Source organism: Podarcis tiliguerta (genome assembly GCF_965153285.1).
Source record: "Podarcis tiliguerta genome assembly, chromosome: 2".
Lineage (NCBI taxonomy): Eukaryota > Metazoa > Chordata > Lepidosauria > Squamata > Lacertidae > Podarcis > Podarcis tiliguerta.
Window position 1 is genome coordinate 17554868 of NC_139535.1, and position 22782 is coordinate 17577649.

Below are 22782 nucleotides of genomic sequence, written 5' to 3' on the forward strand. Positions count from 1 at the left end.
GCCATGTTGGCTGCTCGTGGGGAAGAGGCTGCGGCAAAGAGTCTTTTCTAAGAAGCATGCCGCCGCGTTTCGTACTTATGGATTCGCAGCATTGCGCGTCGCAATTTGCCTGCGCGAGGCTGAGGAAGCGCGGCCCAGCGCAAGGCGCTCCGATTGGCCGTTCGTACGGTTGACGTGGGGGCCGCCATGTTGCTGTACGTCGGCGCCGGCGCCGCGAGAGGGCGCCGGGAGAGGCTATTTCCGCTTCCGGAAGAGGCTGCCGCTTCCTTTCTCTCCCTGGGCCTCAGCGAGCTGGCAGGTCCGGGCTAAGGGCCGCCGGTGAATCCGCCTCCATCCTCCGCCTGCCGCGGGAGCTCGAGCCTTCTCAGCCGCCGCCATGACGGAGCAGATGACCCTGCGTGGCACCCTGAAGGGCCACAACGGATGGGTGACCCAGATCGCCACCACCCCTCAGTTCCCGGACATGATCCTCTCCGCCTCACGCGGTAACGGAGGGCCGGGCCGGGAGAGACCAACTCACGAGGCGGCGCGGGGGACGCGGGGAGGGAAGCGTGGAACGGGATGGGAGAGACCACCGTGTGATGCGGGGTGGGGGGGGGGGGGAGAGAAGCGCCTAGTTGTTGCATGTGAGGTGAAGGACGCGACCATGCAGCCCCATCTACGTGTAATTGGGAATGGGGCATAAGGAGAGAGACAATCACGTGCTGGACAGGGTAAGGGTTTGGGGAGGCTCCCAGGCCCCAAGGGTTTTTTGGGAGGGGGCGATAAGGAGAATAGGAAATCAAATGAATAGCAAGGGGTCAGCCACAGAATCATATGAGTGGGAAGGGACCACGAGGGTCATCTAGTCCAACCCCCTGCAATGCAAGAATCTTTTGTCCAATGCGGGGCTCGAACCCACAACCCTGAGATTTAAGAGCGTTATGCTGTACGCCTTCTCAGCATATTCAGGCAGAAAATGAGGTGTATGTAGCAAGGCCCACTTGCTTCTCTTTCTTCCCAGCCCTGATGATTAAATTTGACATTTGTCTGCTGATCTTGAGGTCTGAAGACATGTCCTGCAATTATGATGGGGCAGGAGAGGATCTGTTCCCGAAAGGGAGCTTTCGGCCTTCAAAGCCAACCAAAAGTGGCCAGGAACAAGCCTGCAATTCAGGAATAATGAGGCTCTACAGCTGGTCATTCATACTTGTGGGTTAGAGGGGAAGGGCAATGAATTTCCTCCATTAATTAGCAGCTCTAGCTTAGGAGGGACTGATTTCAGGCTTTAACTTCTATATTGTTAATTCATACCCCATCTTTAACAACACACTCAAGTTGGTGTGTGTGGCATCCAGTTTAGTGTCACACCTTGTAAGGCAGGTGAGACTAAGCAGTTTTGTCACTGGCCCTGTGAGCTTTGTTGCTTAGTGGGGATTTGAACCCCGAGGTCTCTCTGGTCCTAGTCTGACATGCTAACCCGGGGGGGGGGGGGTAAGCCAAAGTGGTGCTCTGTAGATGTTCTTGGACTACAGCTCCCATGATCCCTGATGGTTGGTCCTGTTGGTTGGCACCTCATGGACATCCTCTGCTCTAACTGCTATACCAGGCATTACATCCTTATCACATTGTTCGTAGGGTGGTTGCTTTCTGAGCCTAGATTATGCCAGAGAAGGAGCGAGCAACCTATTTGGTGATGTATGCCAATGCTAACTTTTATAGCAACTGCTGAAGCCGGAGGAGTCCACAACTCTGGTGAGCAATTGAGGATAGCTTTCTCTGTGATATTAGGGCACAGGTGGATGTTTAAAAGGGGGTAGTACTGGGGTGTTACAAAGGATACCTCGTATTTGGATCTAGATGCTGAGACCTACAGTTAATTCCTGGTAAAGCTGTAAAAGCTGGGTCATAATTGTGTGTATTTGAAGGCAGTCTCTGGTCTGAGAGGACTTTTCTCTCCAAGGGAATTGTGGTTAGGGACTGCATCTTTTTCATGTGGTTTCAAGTGAGGGCATCTTAAGAGTTTGCAGAAAGCCTTGGCTAGTCACTGAGATGGTAAGGCAGAGTCTGGATTGTAACACTTCAGACTGCAAGTGGGGGGTGGTATAACTTGAGTGCTCTGCCAGCCATCCACTTCCCTTCACATGGAAAACTAGATGTTGGGGAGAAGTATTCTAACCTAGCCATCTCCCTGCAATGCTAGCTTTCTGTGTGCAGGAAAGTGTTTGGCAAGGTGGCGCATTCAACTAAGCAAGTCCCCCCACCTCCAGTCTGAAGTGGTACAGTCCAGGCATGACTACTCCCTCACTAGGAACTTGGCCACAGTGGAGTGCAGCAGCCTGATTCAGGGAATGAGTAGTAAAGGAATGAGATGCCTCTCGCCCCTCAAATAATATCTATCTCATTTTGAGGAAATCTGTGGAAGAACCATGTGCTATCTTTTTCCTCTTGCAGACAAGACGATCATCATGTGGAAGCTGACCCGGGATGAGACCAACTACGGGATCCCCCAGAGAGCCCTTCGGGGCCACTCCCACTTCGTCAGCGATGTGGTTATCTCCTCAGATGGGCAGTTTGCCCTCTCTGGCTCCTGGGATGGCACCCTGCGCCTCTGGGATCTTACCACGTGAGTGTAGATTGGGGAAACAGGGTCTGTGTCGATTGAAAACGATTGTCCTCAGCAGACTGGTTATATGTTTCATTCTGCCCAGTTCTCCCGTGGTTTCCCCCTTTCTTCTAGGTTTTTATTCCTAGTACGGTTTCCTGTTTTTATCACGGGTTGCTTTGGGATCAGGGTTTTGTGCTTGCTTCCTCCTGTCCCGATGATTAGATCTGACACAATATCTACAGACTCCACTGGGGTTTGATGATACGTCCTGCAATTATGATGGGACACTACAAGAGAGACTGAGAAAATGGAAGCTTTCTGTTTTATTGGAAAGGGGAGGGGAAGGGGAAAACAGTTGGAAGGCGACAGCTGTTTCTGGCAGGTTTTTGGAATTGCACGTTTCCCCATACAGGACATTTCAGGTTGCCCTTGTCATGCTTCCGCAGTGAGGGTGCTGAGAAATTCTCATGCCCCTTTCATTTCCCAAAGTTTGGGGAGGGTTATGGACTCGGTTCAGTGTAGATCCAAGGGGAAACCTCTTGTTGCTGGTTTGTTAGTTGCTCACCCTATGAGAGCTGCACAAGGTGGCAGGAGAAGCTCTGCTTCCCTCTCTTTAGGACTCATTGGCTCCTGAAATTGGAGTGAGGGACGTGGTCCTGTCTCAAATCCCGGAAAAGTTCCATTGAAGCAGGAGATCCTCTTCGAAAATTAACCTTATGGGCCCTAGGAGGAGATCAAGGCCAGAAGGGGAGGGTCTTTGCAGGGGAAGGGGGTTACAGGAGGTAGCATGGCAAGGCAGGGAAAAACGAGATTTGGTCTGAGGGGCTTTTTCTTTCCTGTGTTGCACTGGGCTTGTAATGAAATGGCATCTCCCTTTCAGAGGCACCACCACCCGGCGTTTTGTGGGCCACACCAAGGATGTGCTGAGTGTGGCTTTCTCTTCTGACAACCGCCAGATCGTCTCAGGTTCCAGGGACAAAACCATCAAGCTCTGGAACACTTTGGGAGTCTGCAAGTACACTGTACAGGTTAGCCTCTCCTCCCTCCCAGATCTGGGCATTGAATACCACTAAAGTTCATACCCCTTTGTTTTAGATTTTTTAAATATACATCACCCAATCAACTGTGTCCTCTGTGTGGGTTACAAATATAAAATAAATAAAATACAATAAACAGTATTTTAAAAGCAACACCACGATATCATTTAAATGAAGCACGAAATGTACAAAAGCCTTGATGTGCCTTTAGTTGCTGTTCCTCCAGACAGTTGCTGCAGGTGCTCAGAAAAGGGAAAACTTGCACTGCTCAATTCATGTTTGTGGAGAAAGGATGGGTTGGATCCTGCTTGGGTCTGAGGGCATACCCTGCGTTTTACATAGAAGTAACATTTTGATCCTACCCTTCCAGCCTCTCCTCATCCTTCTACAGGACTGGAGCTGCAACACTAAAAGCCTGATTTCTAGTGCAAACTAAGCATGCTAGTGGGGCAGGCAGTCCTCTTAGCAGCGCCCCTTCTGCAGAGCACAGTTGCCAGCCCAGGATATATATTGGGTGAGGAGATATCTTGTGTGCCCTGATCCCAAGTTGTTAAGGGCTTTAATTGCTCAAATGTTAACCTCTGCCAATGCTCATGACACTTTACAGCAGTTCATAAAGGGAGAGAAAAAGAAGTCTGTGCCCCAAGGAGCTTACAAGCTATACATTTTGACAGGATGTGGAGACAACAGAAGGCAGGGAAGGATGGAGGGGATGGGGAAAACATGTGCAATTGCAGTTAGATGTGCTCAAGTTTCCTTATTGATAAGGAGATAGAACTAGGAGGTGACACATGTGCTTCAATTTTTCAGAATGGTTGTTTCTCTGTAACATCCTGTTACCAGCTTGTACTGAGAGCTGTTCATACCTTCTTTTTTCTCCACTCAGGACGAGAGCCACTCAGAGTGGGTGTCCTGTGTGCGCTTCTCCCCCAACAGCAGCAACCCCATCATTGTCTCCTGTGGCTGGGACAAGCTCGTGAAGGTGAGTCGAGGATCAGCCTTAATCCTCAAATCTCTTGTCTAGGGCCTCCCCCTGGAAGTGTCTAAATGATTCACAAGCATTCTATTTCCTGTCCTCTCTTTTGATAATCTGGAACCAGCTCTTCAAATCTTCTGGTAAGGAGGGGCAGGACTTTGGAGTGCGCTGGAATCTCACCACCTCTAGCGAAGCAAAAGTCCTGAAGCCAAGCCAATGAGTTGTGGAGGTGTGGGAGGGGGGATTGGAGGGAGAATTGGGGCCACGGGGTCCATCAGATTTGCAGCAGCTTGTAAACAGGGTGTTCTCTTGTCCTCTTAGCATAGGTAACTCAATGAGCAATACAGTCTCTTTGTTGGTGCCCCGATTGGCGCAAGAGTAGAATTCTGTTAAGTCAGTCTTGCAAAGAGAGGAGATATATTGGAGGACTGCTCTTTTCACTAAATAGGCCTGCATCAAACAGCCACGTTTTATTATGTATCGGACGTTCAGTTATACTTCTAAAAGACAGGCACCGGTTTTGTTAGGCAGGCTGTGAATTACGCAAGGGGGTGAGACGCTTTTCAACAATCACTGGATCAGGAATTTGATCACACGGCAAGAGCTCACTTGAGTTTAACAGCACCAGCGAATCAGTTTTGAGTCTGTACTCTTCCCCATCTTGCAGGTGTGGAACTTGGCTAACTGCAAGCTGAAGACCAACCACATTGGGCACACTGGCTACTTGAACACAGTGACAGTCTCGCCCGACGGCTCTCTGTGTGCTTCGGGTGGCAAGGTAAGTCTCTGTGGCAAGCCTCCCCTCAGGAGGTTGAACCTGTTCAAATGTATAGCCGTGCGCCTAAAGCTTACTTGTTCAGATAAACTTTGCCCAGTAAGTCATGTTCCCTCCACACACAACCATCTAATAGGATTGTGTATGAATTCATGAAGTATGGTTTTGCATTGATTTATTTTCTTCATTGCGTTTTATCAATTCTGTGTCATACATTGCTTCAGATACTTTTAATAAAAAACAGTGTTAATAAATAGTAAACCAGAGGGGGTGGAGAGGAACTACTTTTCTTCTTTCTCTACACTTCTGCTTATCTGGTAAATCGGGAGGCCTGCCACTATAATTGGCCAGGTGTGTTGTTTATTAGGGAGAGAGAGAGACAGAAGGAAACATGGGCAGTTGCTGTGAACCGGATTTTGCTTAGCTCAAGGTACTTAGGGGGAGTTACCGTATTTTTCGTCCCATAGGACGCACCTAGTTTTTTTGGGGGGGGAAATAAAGGGAATTTCCCCCCCAAAAGCAGGTCGGGGAAACCGAACCAGGTCGAGGAACAGCGGGATGGCGGCGCTGCGCCTCCCTGCTGTCCCCCGAGCTTGTGGGGCTGGCCGATGTCTGTCCAGCGTGAGGGGCGCTCTGCTTCAGGGTGCCCCGGGTGGCAGGCTGCTATCTGCAGCGTGGGGAGCCCTGTGGGGAACTCCTGCAGGGCTCCCCACGCTGCGGATGTCTGCCCGGCGCGAGGGGCACTCTGCTTCAGGGCGTCCGTCACGCCAGGCGGCAGGCTGCTATCCGCAGTGTGGGGAGCCCTGCGGAGAACTCCCGCAGGGCTGCCTAGGCTGCGGATGTGTTCCCGAAGCGCCGGGCGCTCTGCTTTCAGGGTGCCCGACGCTCCGGGAAGCAGCCTGCTATCCGCAGCCTAGACATCCATGCGGGACCTCCCGCAGGGCTGCCTAGGCTGCGGATGTCTTCCTGAAGCCTGGAGAGCGAGAGGGGTCAGTGCGCACCAACCCCTCTCGCTCTCCAAGCTTCAGCGAAAGCCTGCATTCGCCCCATAGGACGCACCCAGATTTCCCCTTCATTTTTGGAGGGGAAAAAGTGCGTCCTATAGGGTGAAAAATACGGTAGCACATGGGTGTCGTGTTTTCGCTAGAAGCATCTAACCTAGACTTGTGAAAATAAGTTACTAGTCTGCCAGGGGCATAGCCATGCTTGTCATGGAGGGAGGGGGAAGCTCTCGGCCATTTCCAGTAAGGAAATCCAGGATTCTAGCTCTGAAATGAAATGCATTATTCCTTTTCACCAGCCTTCTAGTTGCTGACAGAAGGGAGTTAGAGCTGAGGGTCACTCAGTCTTAACTGCACAGCTACTACGACAGGAACACAGGGAGCTGTGTTATACAGAGTCAGACCATTGGTCTGTCTTGCTCAGTGTCATGTATGTCAGTGGCAGCAGCTCTTCAGGCAATGGTTCTTTTTCGGGCCTAGCTGGAAGATACTGGGGACTGAGCCTAGGAGCTTCTTCATGAGAGCAGGTGCTGTCCCACTGGGCTATGCCGTTTCCATGAATCGATGGAGAACCTCAGGCTTGGGAGCCAAATATGGTCCTCTGGATTCTCCCCAGGCCACACTTGCCACTGCCATTTATCTGCCAAGCATGGTCCTCTTTGTGGTGAGGAAATGGGTGTCTCTGCGTAGCAGGTGGCGGTTACAGAAACAAGGCACAGCTTCCTCAGCTCTTCTAAGTATCGATCAGGGGGGCTTTTTCCCAGCCTGAGGAACACTGTCTCTTCTGCTGATAATGTCGGGAGTGTGGCATCAAAACTGTTAAAAACAGTTCTGGAGTTTGTATTGTGGACATATCCTCAGAATAGACTGCAGAAATAACTTTCTAATTAAAAGCGGTCTAGGAGCAGAGGAAGCTTTGCTGGCTAATTTAGAATTGTGGAGTTGAAAGGGATCTCAAGGATCATCTAGTCCAGGGGTCTGCAACCCGCAGCTCCGGAGCCGCATGTGGCTCTTTTACACCTTTGCCGCAGCTCCGGGGCGGATACTAGCGAGGGGAGGAGGCGCATTGTGCGCCCCGACACTCCCCACTGTGGCGGGAGCTGTACTGGCTGTGACGTCGCATGGGGGCGGTGGGTGCGTTAGTCACGCACCGTCCCAACGTCACCTTCCCGCCCGCCCGCCCGCTACATTGGAAGGGGCATGTACGCTGGTCACTGCATTGAAAGGGGGCATGTACGCTGGTCACTGTTTTGAAGGGGAGTGAAGAACACACACACAAAAAAAGGTAACTTGTTAATTTAACGTTTATTTCTATGAGGAGGAGTAATTCTGAGGGGTCAAACAAAGAAATAATAATAAAAAGTGACAAAAAAGTTATTTTTATAATGACGAGTTTTGCGGCTCCCAGTTTTTTTTTCTTCGGAAACGGGTCCAAGTGGCTCTTTTTGTCTTAAAGTTGCAGACCCCTGATCTAGTCCAACCCCCCGCAATGCCAGAAGCTTCAACAAAAATATCCATGACGCTTGGCTGTCCAACCTCTGCTTTATAACCTTCAGGGAAGGAGGATATCTCATTTTGGGGGAGGTTTTCCAGGATGCTTGATCTACGTGAAATCATGCTTTTAAACGGAGCGTGTGAGCAAGATGCCCTATAAGCTGCTGCCCCCTTTTCTTCTGCCTAGCTCAGCGCTCTTGCCTGCTTAGTTACATTTAGCACTTTACCATCTAGTCAGAGAATCCTGACTGCTGTGATGAATCTTAAACATGCCATCTGACTTACTACCATGCTGATACTCAGAGGCTGTTTCTGAGCTGTCAAACATCGGGTGGGAGACCTGTTGCTTTGGAGAAAGGTAGCTCTCCCCCCTTGACAATTTCTGTTTAAGGGGCAGAGGGTGCATGAATTAATAAGTGAAATGTCACAGCTTTTTAGGGGCCTTGAGTAGATGCTGGGAGGAATGGGGAGACTTGGATGCATTGAGATTCCCAGCCCTTTTCCATTGCAAAATCATTCTGGACTTGGGGGCTTTAAATCGAATGCCTGCTTTCTTCCACCACAGGACGGCCAGGCTATGCTGTGGGACTTGAACGAAGGCAAGCACCTCTACACCCTGGATGGTGGAGACATCATCAACGCCTTATGCTTCAGCCCCAACCGCTACTGGCTGTGTGCAGCCACTGGACCCAGCATCAAGATATGGGTAAGTTAAGAGCTTGATGTTGGCTGTTGAAGGGTTGGGAAGAAGGGAGGAGATTAACTCTTCTCCCAGCCTAGGTCTTGTTTTCCTTGTCAGAATTAAGTTGCTGTTCCCTTGACATTTCTTCCTTGGCAGTCCTGGGAGAGTCATGTTAGGCTCCTGCAGCTGAAGTTCCTTGAATTTATAGTTTGAGCTTCTGAGATCTCAGCAGGCCAGAGCAGGATGTTCAGGGGTCAGGCTGGCATAGCTCCTTATATGGTAAAAACAAACTTAAGTTATGCAAAGCATTGTACACAAATTAATTTGTATGGGCTGCGGAATGTGCCTTTCTTTGGCAGATAATTACTGTTTCAAGGCTAAATGTGGTTATCTCATTCTGCCGTCTAAAGAGCAAGGGGCCTTTCTCTTAATGTCATTGTGCAGAAGATCAGTTGCCTGGATGTCTCTTGCTCCCTGCAACTGCAACACCCAGCCTTCTCATTTTTGAACAGAAGATGCGAATCTAATTGTGGCTGAATGTGTTTGCATACTTTTATTCGAAGTTAAAATCTGAACTGCCACGGTGGTAGAGGAGACAGACATTCTTACTTAAGAAGAAGTAGCCTCTCTGGTAAGGGAACTGGTAGTTGCAGATAGTAGCAGTGATGATATTCAGATGACTGTTAGGGCCCACCCAACTCTACAATTCTGTGAAGCAGAGAAGGAGCAACAGCTACCAGTGACAGTGCAAGGGAATGCATTGTGAGTGGTGATTTCAGGCTTGAGAGCGAGGGGACTGACGTGCTGTGATGAAACACACTATGCCGTCTGATTTTGCTTCCGTGCGGAAAACCAGAGGCTGTTTCTGAGCCTGTTGCCCAAACTACATACAGCATGCAAATAGCAGGTGGAAATTGAACAAAACGTTCGGCCTCACGTCTGCAACTCCCATTTGACCATCTAACCCCTGCTTTCTTAACATCAGGACCTGGAAGGCAAGATCATTGTGGATGAGCTCAAGCAGGAAGTGATCAGCACCAGCAGCAAGGCGGAGCCACCCCAGTGCACCTCATTGGCCTGGTCTGCTGACGGACAGGTAAGAACCGGGCTGTGCAATCAATCAATTTTCATTGCGGTCAAAGACCAGACAGCAAAGCTAACAACAACAAGTGCCACAACCACATAAAGAAGCGGATGTAATTAAAAATCCCCTATAAACTTATTTACATTAAAAATATCACGCCTTCAGCTAAAATCTGTATTAAGATTAAGAGATTAAAATCAGTAGTCCTTGTTGCTATAAAACAACATTTTGCAGCAGGCTGTGCAGAAAGTTAAAAAGAGCTGCTGCCTCCAGCCAGGGAAAGAACTGGGAAAGCGGGATTTGTCAAAGCCTGCATTTTTGAGCTTCCACCTTTGCCATACAGGGCTTGTGTCATGTTTGGGTTTTCTTGAGGAACCAGAACTTTTCACCCCAAGTGCAGCTGACAGTGTCTCTTGATCAGCACTTGAAGGGCGACCAAAGGAAGAGGTTTTAGCAGTGCTGCAGCTAATCCTGGTTAAAAGTTTTTCCCCCAGTCAAATTTGATATGTATAAAATACATAGATACACTGCCCAAGAAGACTGCCCATTATTTGAACTGACAGATAAACAGTGTATTGTCTTAAGATGTGAAGATGAGGGGAATGGCCCTGCCATTCTCATTTACAACTCCACTTACAGAGCGGATGGAAAGTGATAAAATTTTATTGCTTCTGGTCTTCCTGTGGGCTGGATACTTCTCATCCCTCAATACAATAAAAAGTGAACACCTTGGGTTTGTCACAATCTGCTGTTCATTCATTCAAGGCATTTTTACCCTACTATAAGCAACTGACAGAGCAGCTTGCAGATCACTAAGGAAGACTCTGTAAGCCTGGGGGCAGGAGGTATCTAAAAAGATAGGACACTAAAGGAGAATGCGATTGGTAAAATGATCTTGGTTACATGTGCATCTAGTGAACAGCTGTCTAGAGAAACTCAAGCAGAGGAGGTCCCAGAAATTGCTGTGCTAATGTGGGGTAGCCCTGCCTCTTCTCTCCTCCCCATCCCTTTCTGCTGCATCCTGAGGAACCTGGCTTCTCAGCCAAGACTCCCATTGACTTTCTATCCAACATTTGGTTCATGCAAAGTGATTGTTGCTGCCTTGTCAAAAAGCTGTCGCCCAGTCGCTTCCTAACGCTGTTTCTCCCTCTCTGTTCCATCAGACTCTGTTTGCCGGCTACACGGATAATCTTGTTCGCGTCTGGCAGGTCACCATCGGGACCAGATGAGAGAGTGCAGTTGACCACAAGGCACAGAATTATAATTATGTACAAAACAGAAACAATAAAACTTTTTGTGCTGAACGTTATCACTGTGTCCTGCTTCTCCCCCCCCCCCCCCCAAGATATACCTGGAAAATGAGAATCGCGATTCACTTACCTGTTTTTTTACAGGCTTCTCTCCCAACCCACTCAGCTGATGGAAGCTGCCATCGCTTCAACCAGGAATAAATAAAATGCCTTGTCCCCTTAGATCAGGAATGATAAAACTGTGCACCAGGGCAACCCAGAAACTGCAAGGAGTAGACCAAAGACCCCTGCAAACCTCATTCAGATAGATCTCAGTGCTGAGATGGGGTGATAAAATTCTCTACAGAACTCTTTAGAGAGTAAAAAGCAGCATATTCCCCACCAGGGTGGATTTGAATTACCGTATTTTTCGCTCCATAGGACGCACTTTTTCCCCTCCAAAAATGAAGGGGAAATGTGTGTGCGTCCTATGGGGCGAATGCAGGCTTTCGCTGTAGCCTGGAGTGTGAGAGGGGTTGGTGCGCACCGACCCCTCTCGCTCTCCAGACTTCAGGAGAGCCCCAGCGCCAGCCCCACAAGGTCGGGGACAGCGGGGAGGCGGAACGCCGCCATCCCGCTGTCTCCCGATGTGGTTTGGAGGCTGACGGCGGGGAGACGCGTGCTTCTCCCCGCTGCCAGCCCCTTAAGTTCCAGGGACAGCGGGGAGGCGCAGCACGTCTTCCCGCTGTCCCCAGACCTGGTCTGCATGCTGGCGGCAGGGAGAAGAGTGCTTCTCCCCGCTGCTGGCCCCACAAGCGCCTGGGGGGGGGAATAAAGTTTTTTTTATTTCCCCCCAAAAAAACTTGGTGCGTCCTATGGGCCGGTGCGCCCTATGGAGCGAAAAATACGGTAAATTGATTTAAATCACTAGTCAGATGATTTAAATCACTAATAAGACTTGATTTAAATCATTTTTTTACATAAAGTCTTCATTTTTGGAATAATAAATTTTCAGAGTATTTACAGTTACATCAAACATTACTGATTTGGTTAAACTATTGGAAATACATAAGGATAATTATGAAATTATTGTGAGGTTTAATAAGTTGACTGTTTATATTTACAGAACTTTATTGGAAGTAGAAAAATAATCATTTCCGTAACAATTTAAACAATTTATTTACCGGTAACTAAAGCAATAACATTATAGCATATGTATCCATGTTTGTTAACTGATGTAGTTAAAGGTTTTTTTAAAAAAAAGCTTAGACTGAGTTTTAGCACACATGGAAAACTAAAACAAATCATCATTTCCTGATGAATAGCCTTTAGACTATAATGTAACTTAAATAGAAAACTCTTTAGAAAGATTTTTCCTCCAAAAGCATTTTATTTTAAAAATCTGATTTTTAAAAAAATCCTGTTCCCCACCCCATAGCCCAACCACTGGGGAGGACTTGGTAAGAGCTGTCTTCCTGCTTGAGTGTGCGTTATGCCTGCAAGTGCAGGTCTGCTTGGTGTGTATGTATAGGGAGGCTGTATGTGTTTTTGTACATGTATATACATACATCAGCCACATGTTCATTTGGCCCTCAGACTGAAAAAGGCTATGAAGATAACCCGCTGAGACTCCACAGCTAATTCTCCCTTGGCCTCCTCACTGGCCCAAGTAGGATCAATTCAGCCAGCTAGCCCTGGGGATTATCTTTTTGATTTTTGAATTTTTTTATTCATGTTTTTATACTGTGTTTTGTTCTGCTTTTATAATTGTTTTAAAGTGTTTTAAATTTGATGTTAGCCACCCTGAGCACGGTTTTTGAACCGGGAAGGGCGGGGTATAAATAAAAATTTATTATTATTACCTACTTTTGCCGTGAAGGTAACAGAGCTGTCGAACGTCAAAGTGCCTGTCTCGGACAAGAGATTCCTTGAAAGCCCATGCAACTCAAGACAACTTGCATGGATTGTTTTTTTTAAAAAAAAACAAAAAACAAAACCTTGTTACAAAAGCCCTGTTCAAACCCAGCTGCTTCTGTACTGCGTTAAACATTTTGGGGCTAATCACAAGCATCAGCACTAGAACAGGGAAGCTGGATTGTATGGGTCTTAAAGAACATGAATACGCTTTTCCCTGGATATAAAAATCTTAAAGGGAAGGGTATGATGCTCATACCGGGTCCAGTATTCAAAAACCGGTGACAAATGCATCATAAGATAACCGGATGCAAATATCAGGACAGAAGCAATTTAGGGAAAGGCGCATAATAGCTGATGCCCCACCCACCCTGGCGCCTATGATTTAAAGTACAGGTGGTGGTTTTGAGACAAGAAAAAGGTCACAGGCAAGTGAAAGAGAAAATGATGGATGATTTCAATTACCTTCACAGAGACTGCATATGGACATTGTGAAAGTAGTGTAGCTTAGAAAAAGTTGGTTTCCAAGGGAGACTCCATTGAGTCAAATTGGAGGTTATTTTGAAACAATGAGCTCAGGTTTCTGCAATGATCGGGAAACTGGAACCCCAAGCGGATGCTGGTATGTGCAGCTTATGCAGGATAAGAGAGCTTCCTTTGCAAAAAGGAAGTACAGTGGTGCCCCGCAAGACGAATGCCTCGCAAGAAGGAAAACCCGCTAGACGAAAGGGTTTTCCGTTTTTCGATGCGCTTCGCAGGACGAATTTCTCTATGGGCTTGCTTCGCAAGACGAAAATGTCTTGCGAGTCTTGAGATTTTTTTTCGCTCCCCACCCCCTTTTTCTAAGCCGCTAATCCGCTAATAGCCTTTTAGCAGCTAATCCGCTAATCCCTTAAACCTTTAATAGCCGCTAAACCGCTAATAGCGCTAATCCGCTAATAGGGTTGCTTCGCAAGACGAAAAAACCGCTAGACGAAGAGACTCGCGGAACGAATTAATTTCGTCTTGCGAGGCACCACTGTATATTATTGCCCAGTATGTTTAAAAACAAAAAAACCCCAAAGCAACCTCCTTTAAATATATCAGAAGCAAGAAATCAGAATAAAGGAAACTGTTAAAGGAGTTTGGGAAGACTGCAGGAAGCTCAGTGATTTATTCCCCCTGCTGCTAAAAAACACCCAGTGTGTTTCCAAAGAGCATGGGTAGGCAAACTAAGGCCTGGGGGCTTCCAATCGCCTTCTAAATCCGCCCCGTGGATGGTCCGGGAATCAGTGTGTTTTTACATGAGTAGAATGCGTGCTTTTATTTAAAATGCATCTCTGGGTTATTTGTGGGGCATAGGAATTCATTCCCCCCCCCAAAGAAAAATAGTCCGGCCCCCCACAAGTTCTGAGGGACAGTGGACTGGCCCCCTGCTGGAAACGTTTGCTGACCCCTGCCAAAGAGGGTCAACAGCAAATGAGGTTTAGTGTTAAGTTAGGACACACATGGGTGGAACATCCCAAATTCCCACTGATCGTAACTGCTGGTTGAGACCCTAACTTGTCAAGAGATCTTCAGAGTTGTGGCAGAAAACCCAATGCAACCATTAATTCAATGCAGAGCTGCAGTGAAACAAAGTCCATGCTTTGGGATTATGACATACTGATATAAAATGGTCATTATCATGTTGCCTTATGTAAAAAATCATCCTGTCATGGTTTTGAACACTGCCGAGACCAAACACAAACTAAGAAAGCTTAGTGAGTGTTCACCAATGAAGTTGCTCCACATTTGCGCAATGGAACTTCCATTCCCCGCACGCCCTCCCCAAATCTGGTTTGGGGGTTGGGAAAAACCCAGAGCAGTTTTGTTGGAGGTGGTGCAGGGAGACTTGTAGACGTGGCCTCCTGTGTTGTTTTTGGCAGCAACCAAGTGACCTCCCCGGGGTGCCAGCCTGGGCAGTGTGTATGGAAGTCCTGGGCTGCCTAGATAAGACAAGATCCTTCTCTCAGCCTTGCTGCTGTGCTCCAAAGGAAAGCACAGCAAGACATTTAGCACCAGCTTGGCAGCAGCAGTTGCCGTAAGGAAGCGTACAAGATGCCAGCCTTAGGGACTTCACTCCAGATTTGTGTGTCTTTCCAAGATATCCCACAAGGCGGAAGAGTTTTGGGCTCAGCTTATGTGGTCATTACTGGGCCTTTAAAAAAAGAATCAGGTCTCTGTTATGTATTACCGTATTTTTTGCTCTATAAGACTCACTTTTTCCCTCCTAAAAAGTAAGGGGAAATGTGTGTGCATCTTATGGAGCGAATGCAGGCTGCGCAGCTATCCCAGAACCCAGAACAGCAAGAGGGATTGCTGCTTTCACTACGCAGCAATCCCTCTTGCTGTTCTGGCTTCTGAGATTCAGAATATTTTTTTCTTGTTTTCCTCCTCCAAAAACTAGGTGCGTCTTATGGTCTGGTGTGTGAGCGAAAAATACGGTAATTTCTGCAGTGTCAGCTGCCTTTGAGGGTTCTTGTCAGGCAGAATGTAAAAGTTTTAATACAGCAATTGTATTTTCTGAAATTTCCCTTGCTAACATGAGAGTTCTGCCGTCACTGTGGCATCAGAGTGATTTAAAACTTTAGAAAGGTGTTTTGTTGTTGTTTTTTGAGAGGGGGACAAGTAAAAATGCACTCCGGCTATTGGCATACATTTGGGGATTTCCTAGCCCAATCCAGCAGCCAGGTCTGTGCTCACACAGTGCCTGTCAGATCACTAGCTTGGAAGAAGGAAACAGAGGGACTTCTTCCCAAGATCCTTCCTGCATCCATGGCAACAAGGCCAATAATGCGGCTAGGGCTAAAAGCACTTGGCCCAGGTATCTACTGACAGCTAGAAAGGAATGAATATTTTCCATACAAGCAGGTCCCAGTTCCAGATAAGGTTGGGAGACCCTGGGAGACAATATAGTGCAGCAGCCTGACATACCATAAGGCAGTTTCCCATCTTCCCTATACAGTGGTACCTCGGGTTACATACGCTTCATGTTACAGATGCTTCAGGTTACAGACTCCGCTAACCCAGAAATAGTACCTCGGGTTAAGAACTTTGCTTTGGGATGAGAACAGAAACTGTGCTCCGTTGGCGCAGCGGCAGCAGGAGGCCCCATTAGCTAAAGTGGTGCTTCAGGTTTAGAACAGTTTCAGGTTAAGAACGGACCTCCGGAACGAATTAAGTACTTAACCCGAGGCACCACTGTATAGACACTTCCTCCCTCCCTCTCTCTCTGTGTCGGAGAAAGCGAGAGAGAGAGAGAGAGTGAGTTGCCATATTTCAAAAAGTAAAAACCAGGATACCCCGCGATTTTCTTAGGATGACCCAGAGGTTGTATGGCAGCCCTAAGAGAAAAAGAACACACTACACCTTGCCATTTCCCCCCATCCATTTTCAATATTTGAACAGACCATAAACACAAGAGTTCACTTGTAGAATTGTATTTATTTACTCAACTTTTCCCAAAAAACTAGATCTCCATTGTAAGTCTTTTTTACATATATAGCGAAAAATAGTTCAAAAGGAGCTCTGTAATGCCAAAAAGAATTGAGGGGGCGGGGGAACCAACACATTAACAGCTGGCACAGCTAAGGCCTCCAGGGTCTTGCAGTCAGGAGAGAAGAGACTCCACACTGCAGATCCTGGGGAGTGAGAGGAAAAAGCAATTAAAAATAAGTTAATTAAGTCCTACAAGGGTGAGGGGTGTGTGAGGCAGCAGTGATGAAGTTTGATCACCAAAGCTCCTAGTGGGATTACATTCATCCCAAGAGCCACAGCACTCCAATGGTGCCCCAGAAAATAACCACCACCCTTGGACCTGTCATTTCTCCACCCCCACCTCCAAAATGGCCGTTATATCTATCTTTCTATCTCACTAGTAGTATTGATGAATACCTCCCTCCAGGTAAAAGAGATGGGGATAACATAAAGGAAAGAGGGACAGGCAGGGGCATCCAAACTACACCTGAAACAGAGGGGCAAAACCGGCTCCTATGTGTTCCTTAAAAATAAAATGAAATCTGATGTGTGTGTAAACATGGGAAGATGCAAAACAGGAGATCATCAGGAGACAAGACACTGAGGAAGTTGAAGAAGGAACCATAACCGAACAGGAAACCAGACGGGACAGTTCTGTGTAGAGTTGAATTTAGATGTACTCACCACTATTAAGTGGTTTCAGGAGGTGACTGGTGCCTTGGAACGGCAAGGGGAGAGAGAGAGAGAACGAACTGATTCACAGCATGGAGTGGATACAGCTCCAAGCACATGTTGGGATAGCTATCTTGTCTGGGCACCAAAAGTTAACACAATCTACAAGAGCTGAGGGCCTGGCGTAAGACAGTTCAAGTGTCTTTGGAATGTCAAAGACAAACCTCCGACTACTCAGCCACCACAAGAACCGCATGCCGAATGAGCCTCAATTCACCAGAGAGATCCAGGTCGCAGAGATCCTGGAGGACAGGAGGAAAGAGAACCCCACAGGGGAAGAGAAAGAGATTCTTGCTAGGATGGAAGTGAGCCAAAGGAAAGAATTAAAAATTTATCTGGCCGAGCACCAAAAAAAGGTTATCTGTGCAATAATAGATGTATGGAAGTGGGGGTGGGAATCCCTGCTCAGAGCGAACCCACAAGAAGACAGCAAGGTAAGGAATCCTCCAAGGTCCAACACTGAAACAGACCAGGGATCTTGTCAGGGTCAATCAGCTGTGACAGGAGGATTTATCGCTAGGGAGGGGGGGTTGCATTTAGCTACGTGCAAGAGAAACAGCAGCAACCGTATCAATTGCAGATTTTGATGCGGGTCCCCTTAGAAAGGATGCGGAAGAAGGGGAAGATGCGCTCGCGGAAGGAGGCGTTGAAGGTATGGATGTGGCCCATGCTCTCGGCATTGTAGAAGCTCAGCTGGCCCCGTTCATAGTCCAGGAAGACGCAGAAGCGGCGGAGCTTCTCAGATGAGGAAAGGGAGGTCTGCTCAGTGGTCGTCAGAGCCTGGTACTTCTTGCCGTTGGTCCCCACGCACCAGATCTCCCGTTTCTGGTGGGAGCCGCCGCCGGCCGACTTCTCTTTGCGCCGGGCCGATTCGCGGGCCACCCCCACAGCCCACCCCCGCCGGCCCCCCACCTCCACTTCCCAGTAGTGGCGGCCGTAGGTGAAACCCTGCAAGGCCAGGACACAGTAGTCAGAGTCGAAGCGCTTGGGGCTGTCGGGCAGGTCCCGCCAGCGCTCTCCGAGCCGGACGCCGAGGCAGTCCGAGGAAACGGTGAGGCGCGGGTGGGCCGTCTCGGGGTCCAGAATCAATTCAGCTGCAGGAAAGAGAGGAAGAGATCAAGAAAACAAAACGCTAAAAAAAGGAGTTTGCGCATTTGGTTCCTTATACATTGAGCAGGTTCCAAGCATGGAATTCCTCCGATTCACAGCCTGCCTTATTCAAATGGCTCAGGGCAGGCTAATAGCAAAGTTACTCTCAAGAGTTGAATGGAACCATGTTCTTAAGAAGGGCTCTGGCATGGCAGTGACCACCTCTCGCAGAACAGGAGAACTCTCACAGTTGGTTTTAATTCAGCAGTTTCTAGCCCACGGGGATGGTAATAACCGTTTTAGTTTATTATGCAAATACGCAGGAAGTCTTTAATACAGGTGTGGTCAAGTAGCAGCTCAAGATTTACACCCTATACAAAATTAAAATCTTTCATTTGCTCAATTACACACATGCAACATGGCCGTGAAGACAGCTACTTCGGCCTTGGCATATTTTACACGACAGATTGGCCTCTGCTCATTCCCATACAATATAATGGATGTTTTAGGGAGGTGGGTGGCGCTGTGATCTAAACCACTGAGCCTCTTGGGCTTGCTGATCAGAAGGTGAGCAGTTTGAATCCCTGCGACAGGGTGAGCTTCCATTGCTCTGTCCCAGCTCCTGCCAACCTAGCAGAAAGTACCCCAGTGCAAGTAGATAAATAGGGGCTGCTGCAGTGGGAAGGTAAACAGTGTTTTCGTGCGCTATGGTTTCTGTCACCGTGTCCCACCGCACCAGAAGTGGTTTAGTCATGCTGGCCACATGACCCGGAAAGCTGTCAGTGGCCTGAAAGTGAGATGAGCACCGCAACCACATAGTCACCTTTGACTCAACTTAACTGTCCAGGGGTCCTTTACCTTTACCTTTTTACCTTAATGGATGTCTTATGAGAGCAGAATCACAGCGTAAAAAGTGGTTTTCCAAGCTCTAAAATTTAAACCAGTTCATACAGAATGAGGAGGAGGGGAAATCAATAAAGACATAGCCCTAGCACACCAGCCTAGTGGTCAGCCTCCCACTCAGGCCAACTCTGATATGTTAGTGTATGAAATTCTGATGGTGAGTGGAAAGAAGCTCCTATCTATATTGGTGTTCCCAAAGCTTTAACCATAAAGATGGTGAATCAGCACCGATATGATAGCAGATACAGGGCAGAAGCTTATGGAATAGTCCTATGTCTCAGACTACCCAGTGAGCTAATGGTCATGGCGAAACTTCCTGGTTTTCAGTTCAGTCTCTTTACCACTGTGATGCACTAGCTCCAAAAGACAATCTCAATGCTTTTGTCTTTTCATAGAACTGCAGAGTTGGAGGGGATGGGGGGGTCATCTAGTCCAATGAAGGAATATTTTGCCCAACGTGGGGCTCAAACTCACAACCCTGAGGGTAAGAGTCTCATGCTCTGCCAACTGAGCTTTACTGCAAAAGCCTTTTCTTCTGAAGCTTGCCACTGCTCCACCTCTCCCCCACACTATTATCCCCCCCCCTCTTCCATTCCCACCTCCAAACTCCCATTACACAGCTTTATGCCTTGCAACAGACACCTTCACCCCTTTTCACCAGAACTTGCCCCTCTCTTCGGTGCCTCTGAATACGATACGATATGATACGATACTCTTTATTGTCGTTGTCCCACACAGAACAACAAAACTGAAAAATCTCAATAAGACATTCAAAACCCAACAAGCCTGCTACCCCAGCTATCCCAACCCGAATGAATGAATGTTTATCACTACAGCCAAACAGTCAGCACAGCAAAACCAGAATTTCAGCACAAACACCAAAACGGTCAAATTGGAATTCACCAGAAAACATGCCAATTAAAAAGATCTAAAGTATGTACTTCAGGACATCTTTCCCAGAATCATCTTGTTCCGAGTCTCCCACTTACACCACAAACAGTTATTCCCCTACTCACACAGGTCGCTGGTCATTCCCAGCCTCCCTCTTCTCCCTGCTCAATAGTGTATAAGCCCCTCTAGGCAAGGGCATCTCTCCAGAATCATCTGCTTCCTGCAATTCGTTAAGGCAACTGCACAAAAGCCAATTCCTAACCTCCGTGAGAGGACTTGCCGATCAGAAGGTCCCCGGTTCAAATCCCTGTGACGGGGTGAGCTCCTGTTGCTCAGTCCCTGCTCCTGCCAACCTAGCAGCTCGAAAGCATGTCAAAGTGCAAGTAGATAAATAGGTACTGCTCCAGTGCGAAGGTAAACGGCGTTTCCGTGCGCTGCTCTGGTTCGCCAGAAGCGGCTTAGTCATGCTGTACGCCGGCTCCCTCGGCCAATAAAGCGAGATGAGCGCCGCAACCCCAGAGTCAGTCACGACTGGACCTAATGGTCAGGGGTCCCTTTACCTTTAACCTCCATAAAGCGTGGGGTAGACAGCAGCCCGACATGAGGCAAAAGAACGTTCATCCACATCCCTTAAGCAGTTGCTACAATTGACCACAGGAGAAGGACACAGCAGCAAGGAGGAGCCAGGAGCCTTTTACCTTGAGGGACTTGGCAGAAGATCTTCCCCATCTTCTTCATTAAGACATCTATAAGGAAGTAGTTTCGAAATTTCTTTCCTGCATCCACTGGCACCATCTCTGGATCCTGGAATGTAATGTTCTCACACCTGGCAAGTTGATAATTTAGAGCACAAATACGTTAAGGGTGGGCTTGGCAACCAGGGGATAAAGCATTGGGTCAGAAGAAAGGAACACGACCACCCACACCACAATGGGACATGGGGCTATTCCTAGCTCTGCTCATCCAACCTCCTCCATATTGCTGCAGTAGCACCTAACAGTCCACTTCAATCCTTTGCTTTTTACACAAGAACACTGCACACTGAGAGGGAACAGAAGCGAGGAGAGGTGAGACGACAAGGTGGCTTTTCACACTTTTTGGTCCTCACCTTCAAGAACAAGGTTCAATGAATTCTGCCAAGATTCCAAGCTTACTTCTCGTACGCTGTGCTCTCCGTAACAAGCTCAAATATTGATCCATAGATTCGTGAACTTGTTAACAATTTTGCAGTAAAAAAAATGGGAACATAAGAAGAGCCCTTCTGGATCAGACCAAAGGCCCATCTAGTCCAGCATCTGGATGTCAGGACTGGTTGTTGTCCTCGTCAGATCCCCACACAAACGCTTCTTGTTCTTTTGTAACTTTTATTGCATATTAACAAAACAATCTTATACAGTGGTACCTCGCAAGACGAGTACCTCGCAAGACGAATGCTTCGCAAGATGAAAGAGCTTTCCGTTTTCTGAGTTGCTTCGCAAGACGAATTTCCCTATGGGCTTGCTTCGCAAGACGAAAACGTCTTGCGCCTTTTGTTTAAAACCGCCAATGCATTCCTATGGGAAACCGTCAATACACAGTGGTGCTTCGCAAGACGAAAAAATTCACAAGACGAAAAAACTCGCAGAACGAATTAATTCCGTCTTGCGAGGCACCACTGTAAACGGTTCTTAAATATTATTCCTTAGAGTCACTTATTTCAGATACCTTCTGAGCTCTGCTTCTCCGTGACCAGCCACTCTCAAAATGTCGAACGTGCCCTTCCTTTTGCTTTCCCGCTCTTTTTTTTAACCTCCTGGCTAGAGCTGGCTTGTATCTCCCCTCCTCCGAATCTGAGCTAGAACTGAACCCTTCCTGTGAACAGCCGGTCCCTCCCTGTTGTTGTCTTCTATTAGATTCACTGCACTCCTTCCCCCCTTGGGGAATGCTTTCTCCCTCTGAGAAACTGGAAACTTCTAACTCTTCCCTGACACTGGACATCACAGTGGACCATCAGATGTCCCGGGAAGGTCCACAAGCAGAACCTAAATGAAGCTCCTAGAAACTGGTATTCAGGAGCACGCTGTCTTGGAGGTCAGGGAAGGGGAACCTCAGGTCTAGGGGAGCCAGACTGTTAGGCAAAGTACCAGGGTGGATTTGATTTAAATCACGATTTAAATCACTAGTCAGTAAGACTTGATCTAAATCCTTTTTTTTACAGAAAGGCATTCCTGCTGGTATAATCTTAATATTTACAACGAGATGAAGGTTTCATTTTTGGAATAATACATTTTCAGAGTAGTTTTTACAGTTATATCAAAAATTACTGATTCGGTTATACTATTAGAAATACATAGATAATTATGAAAGTATTATGAGGTTTAATAAGTTAACTGTTTATATTCAGACTTTTCTGCTGTACTTTATTGGAAGGAGAAAAATAATCATTTATTTAACTAAATTTATTTAACCAAATTATCCCAGCCAGATGGGGGGGTATAAACAATAAATTGTTGTTGTTGTTTAACTAAAGCAATAACATTATAGCATATGTATCCATGTTTGTTGACTAATGTGGTTAAACATTTTTATTTTATTTTTTAAAAAAACTTAGACTGAGTTTCAGCACACATGAAAAACTTAAAACAAATCCTTATTTCCTGATGGCCTTTGGACTATAATGTAACTTAAATAGAAAACTATCTTTAGAAAGATTTTTTCCTCCAAAAGCAGTTTATTTTAAAAATCCAATTTAAATAAAAAACTGATATTTTTTTTTAAAAAAACTGATTTAAAAAAAAAAATACAATGATTTCTTTTCATCCACCTGTAAAGTACTGAGTGACTTTGAAAACATACACCAGTTCATAGGGCCTTATTTCCAGCATTTTGATAGCAGGCAGGTGGCCTCCCC

At 47.2% G+C, this 22782-nt stretch overlaps 2 protein-coding genes across 3 annotated transcripts in view; one reads left to right on the forward strand and one right to left on the reverse strand.

Moving 5' to 3' along the window:
• Positions 1-231: 231 nt before the first annotated feature.
• Positions 232-10945, forward strand: RACK1 (receptor for activated C kinase 1). 2 transcript variants are annotated; one of them, XM_083426530.1, is made up of 8 exons: positions 232-485; positions 2434-2605; positions 3468-3615; positions 4511-4606; positions 5268-5378; positions 8436-8576; positions 9538-9648; positions 10800-10945. In XM_083426530.1, exons 1-8 carry the CDS (start codon positions 377-379, stop codon positions 10863-10865), a joined length of 954 nt encoding a protein of 317 aa, XP_083282656.1. In that variant the 5' UTR covers positions 232-376; the 3' UTR covers positions 10866-10945. The 2 variants fall into 2 exon arrangements, 1 of the variants encoding a protein (XP_083282656.1); XR_014507629.1 differs by lacking the exons at positions 9538-9648; positions 10800-10945 and adding an exon at positions 6498-7344 and having other exon boundaries at positions 248-485; positions 5268-5824; positions 7852-8502.
• A 5279-nt stretch (positions 10946-16224) lies between these two features.
• The window catches only part of LOC310672942 (uncharacterized protein), a 38532-nt gene continuing 31974 nt past the window's right edge, over positions 16225-22782 (reverse strand). Inside the window, exons 14-15 of the mRNA XM_083430625.1 lie at positions 20591-20718; positions 16225-18103 (exon numbers count right to left, since the gene is read on the reverse strand). Of these exons, the coding sequence (XP_083286751.1) occupies positions 17580-18103; positions 20591-20718 (652 nt within the window). The 3' untranslated portion in view covers positions 16225-17579. The remainder of the gene's footprint in view (positions 18104-20590; positions 20719-22782) is intronic.

Bases quoted from the DNA above. Each gene is read 5' to 3' on its own strand.
- RACK1 (XM_083426530.1), top strand. From the start codon at position 377: ATGACGGAGCAGATGACCCTGCGTGGCACCCTGAAGGGCCACAACGGA. The intron at 5,379-8,435 runs GTAAGTCTCTGT...CTTCCACCACAG, and splicing joins TGTGTGCTTCGGGTGGCAAG to GACGGCCAGGCTATGCTGTG. The intron at 9,649-10,799 runs GTAAGAACCGGG...CTGTTCCATCAG, and splicing joins CCTGGTCTGCTGACGGACAG to ACTCTGTTTGCCGGCTACAC.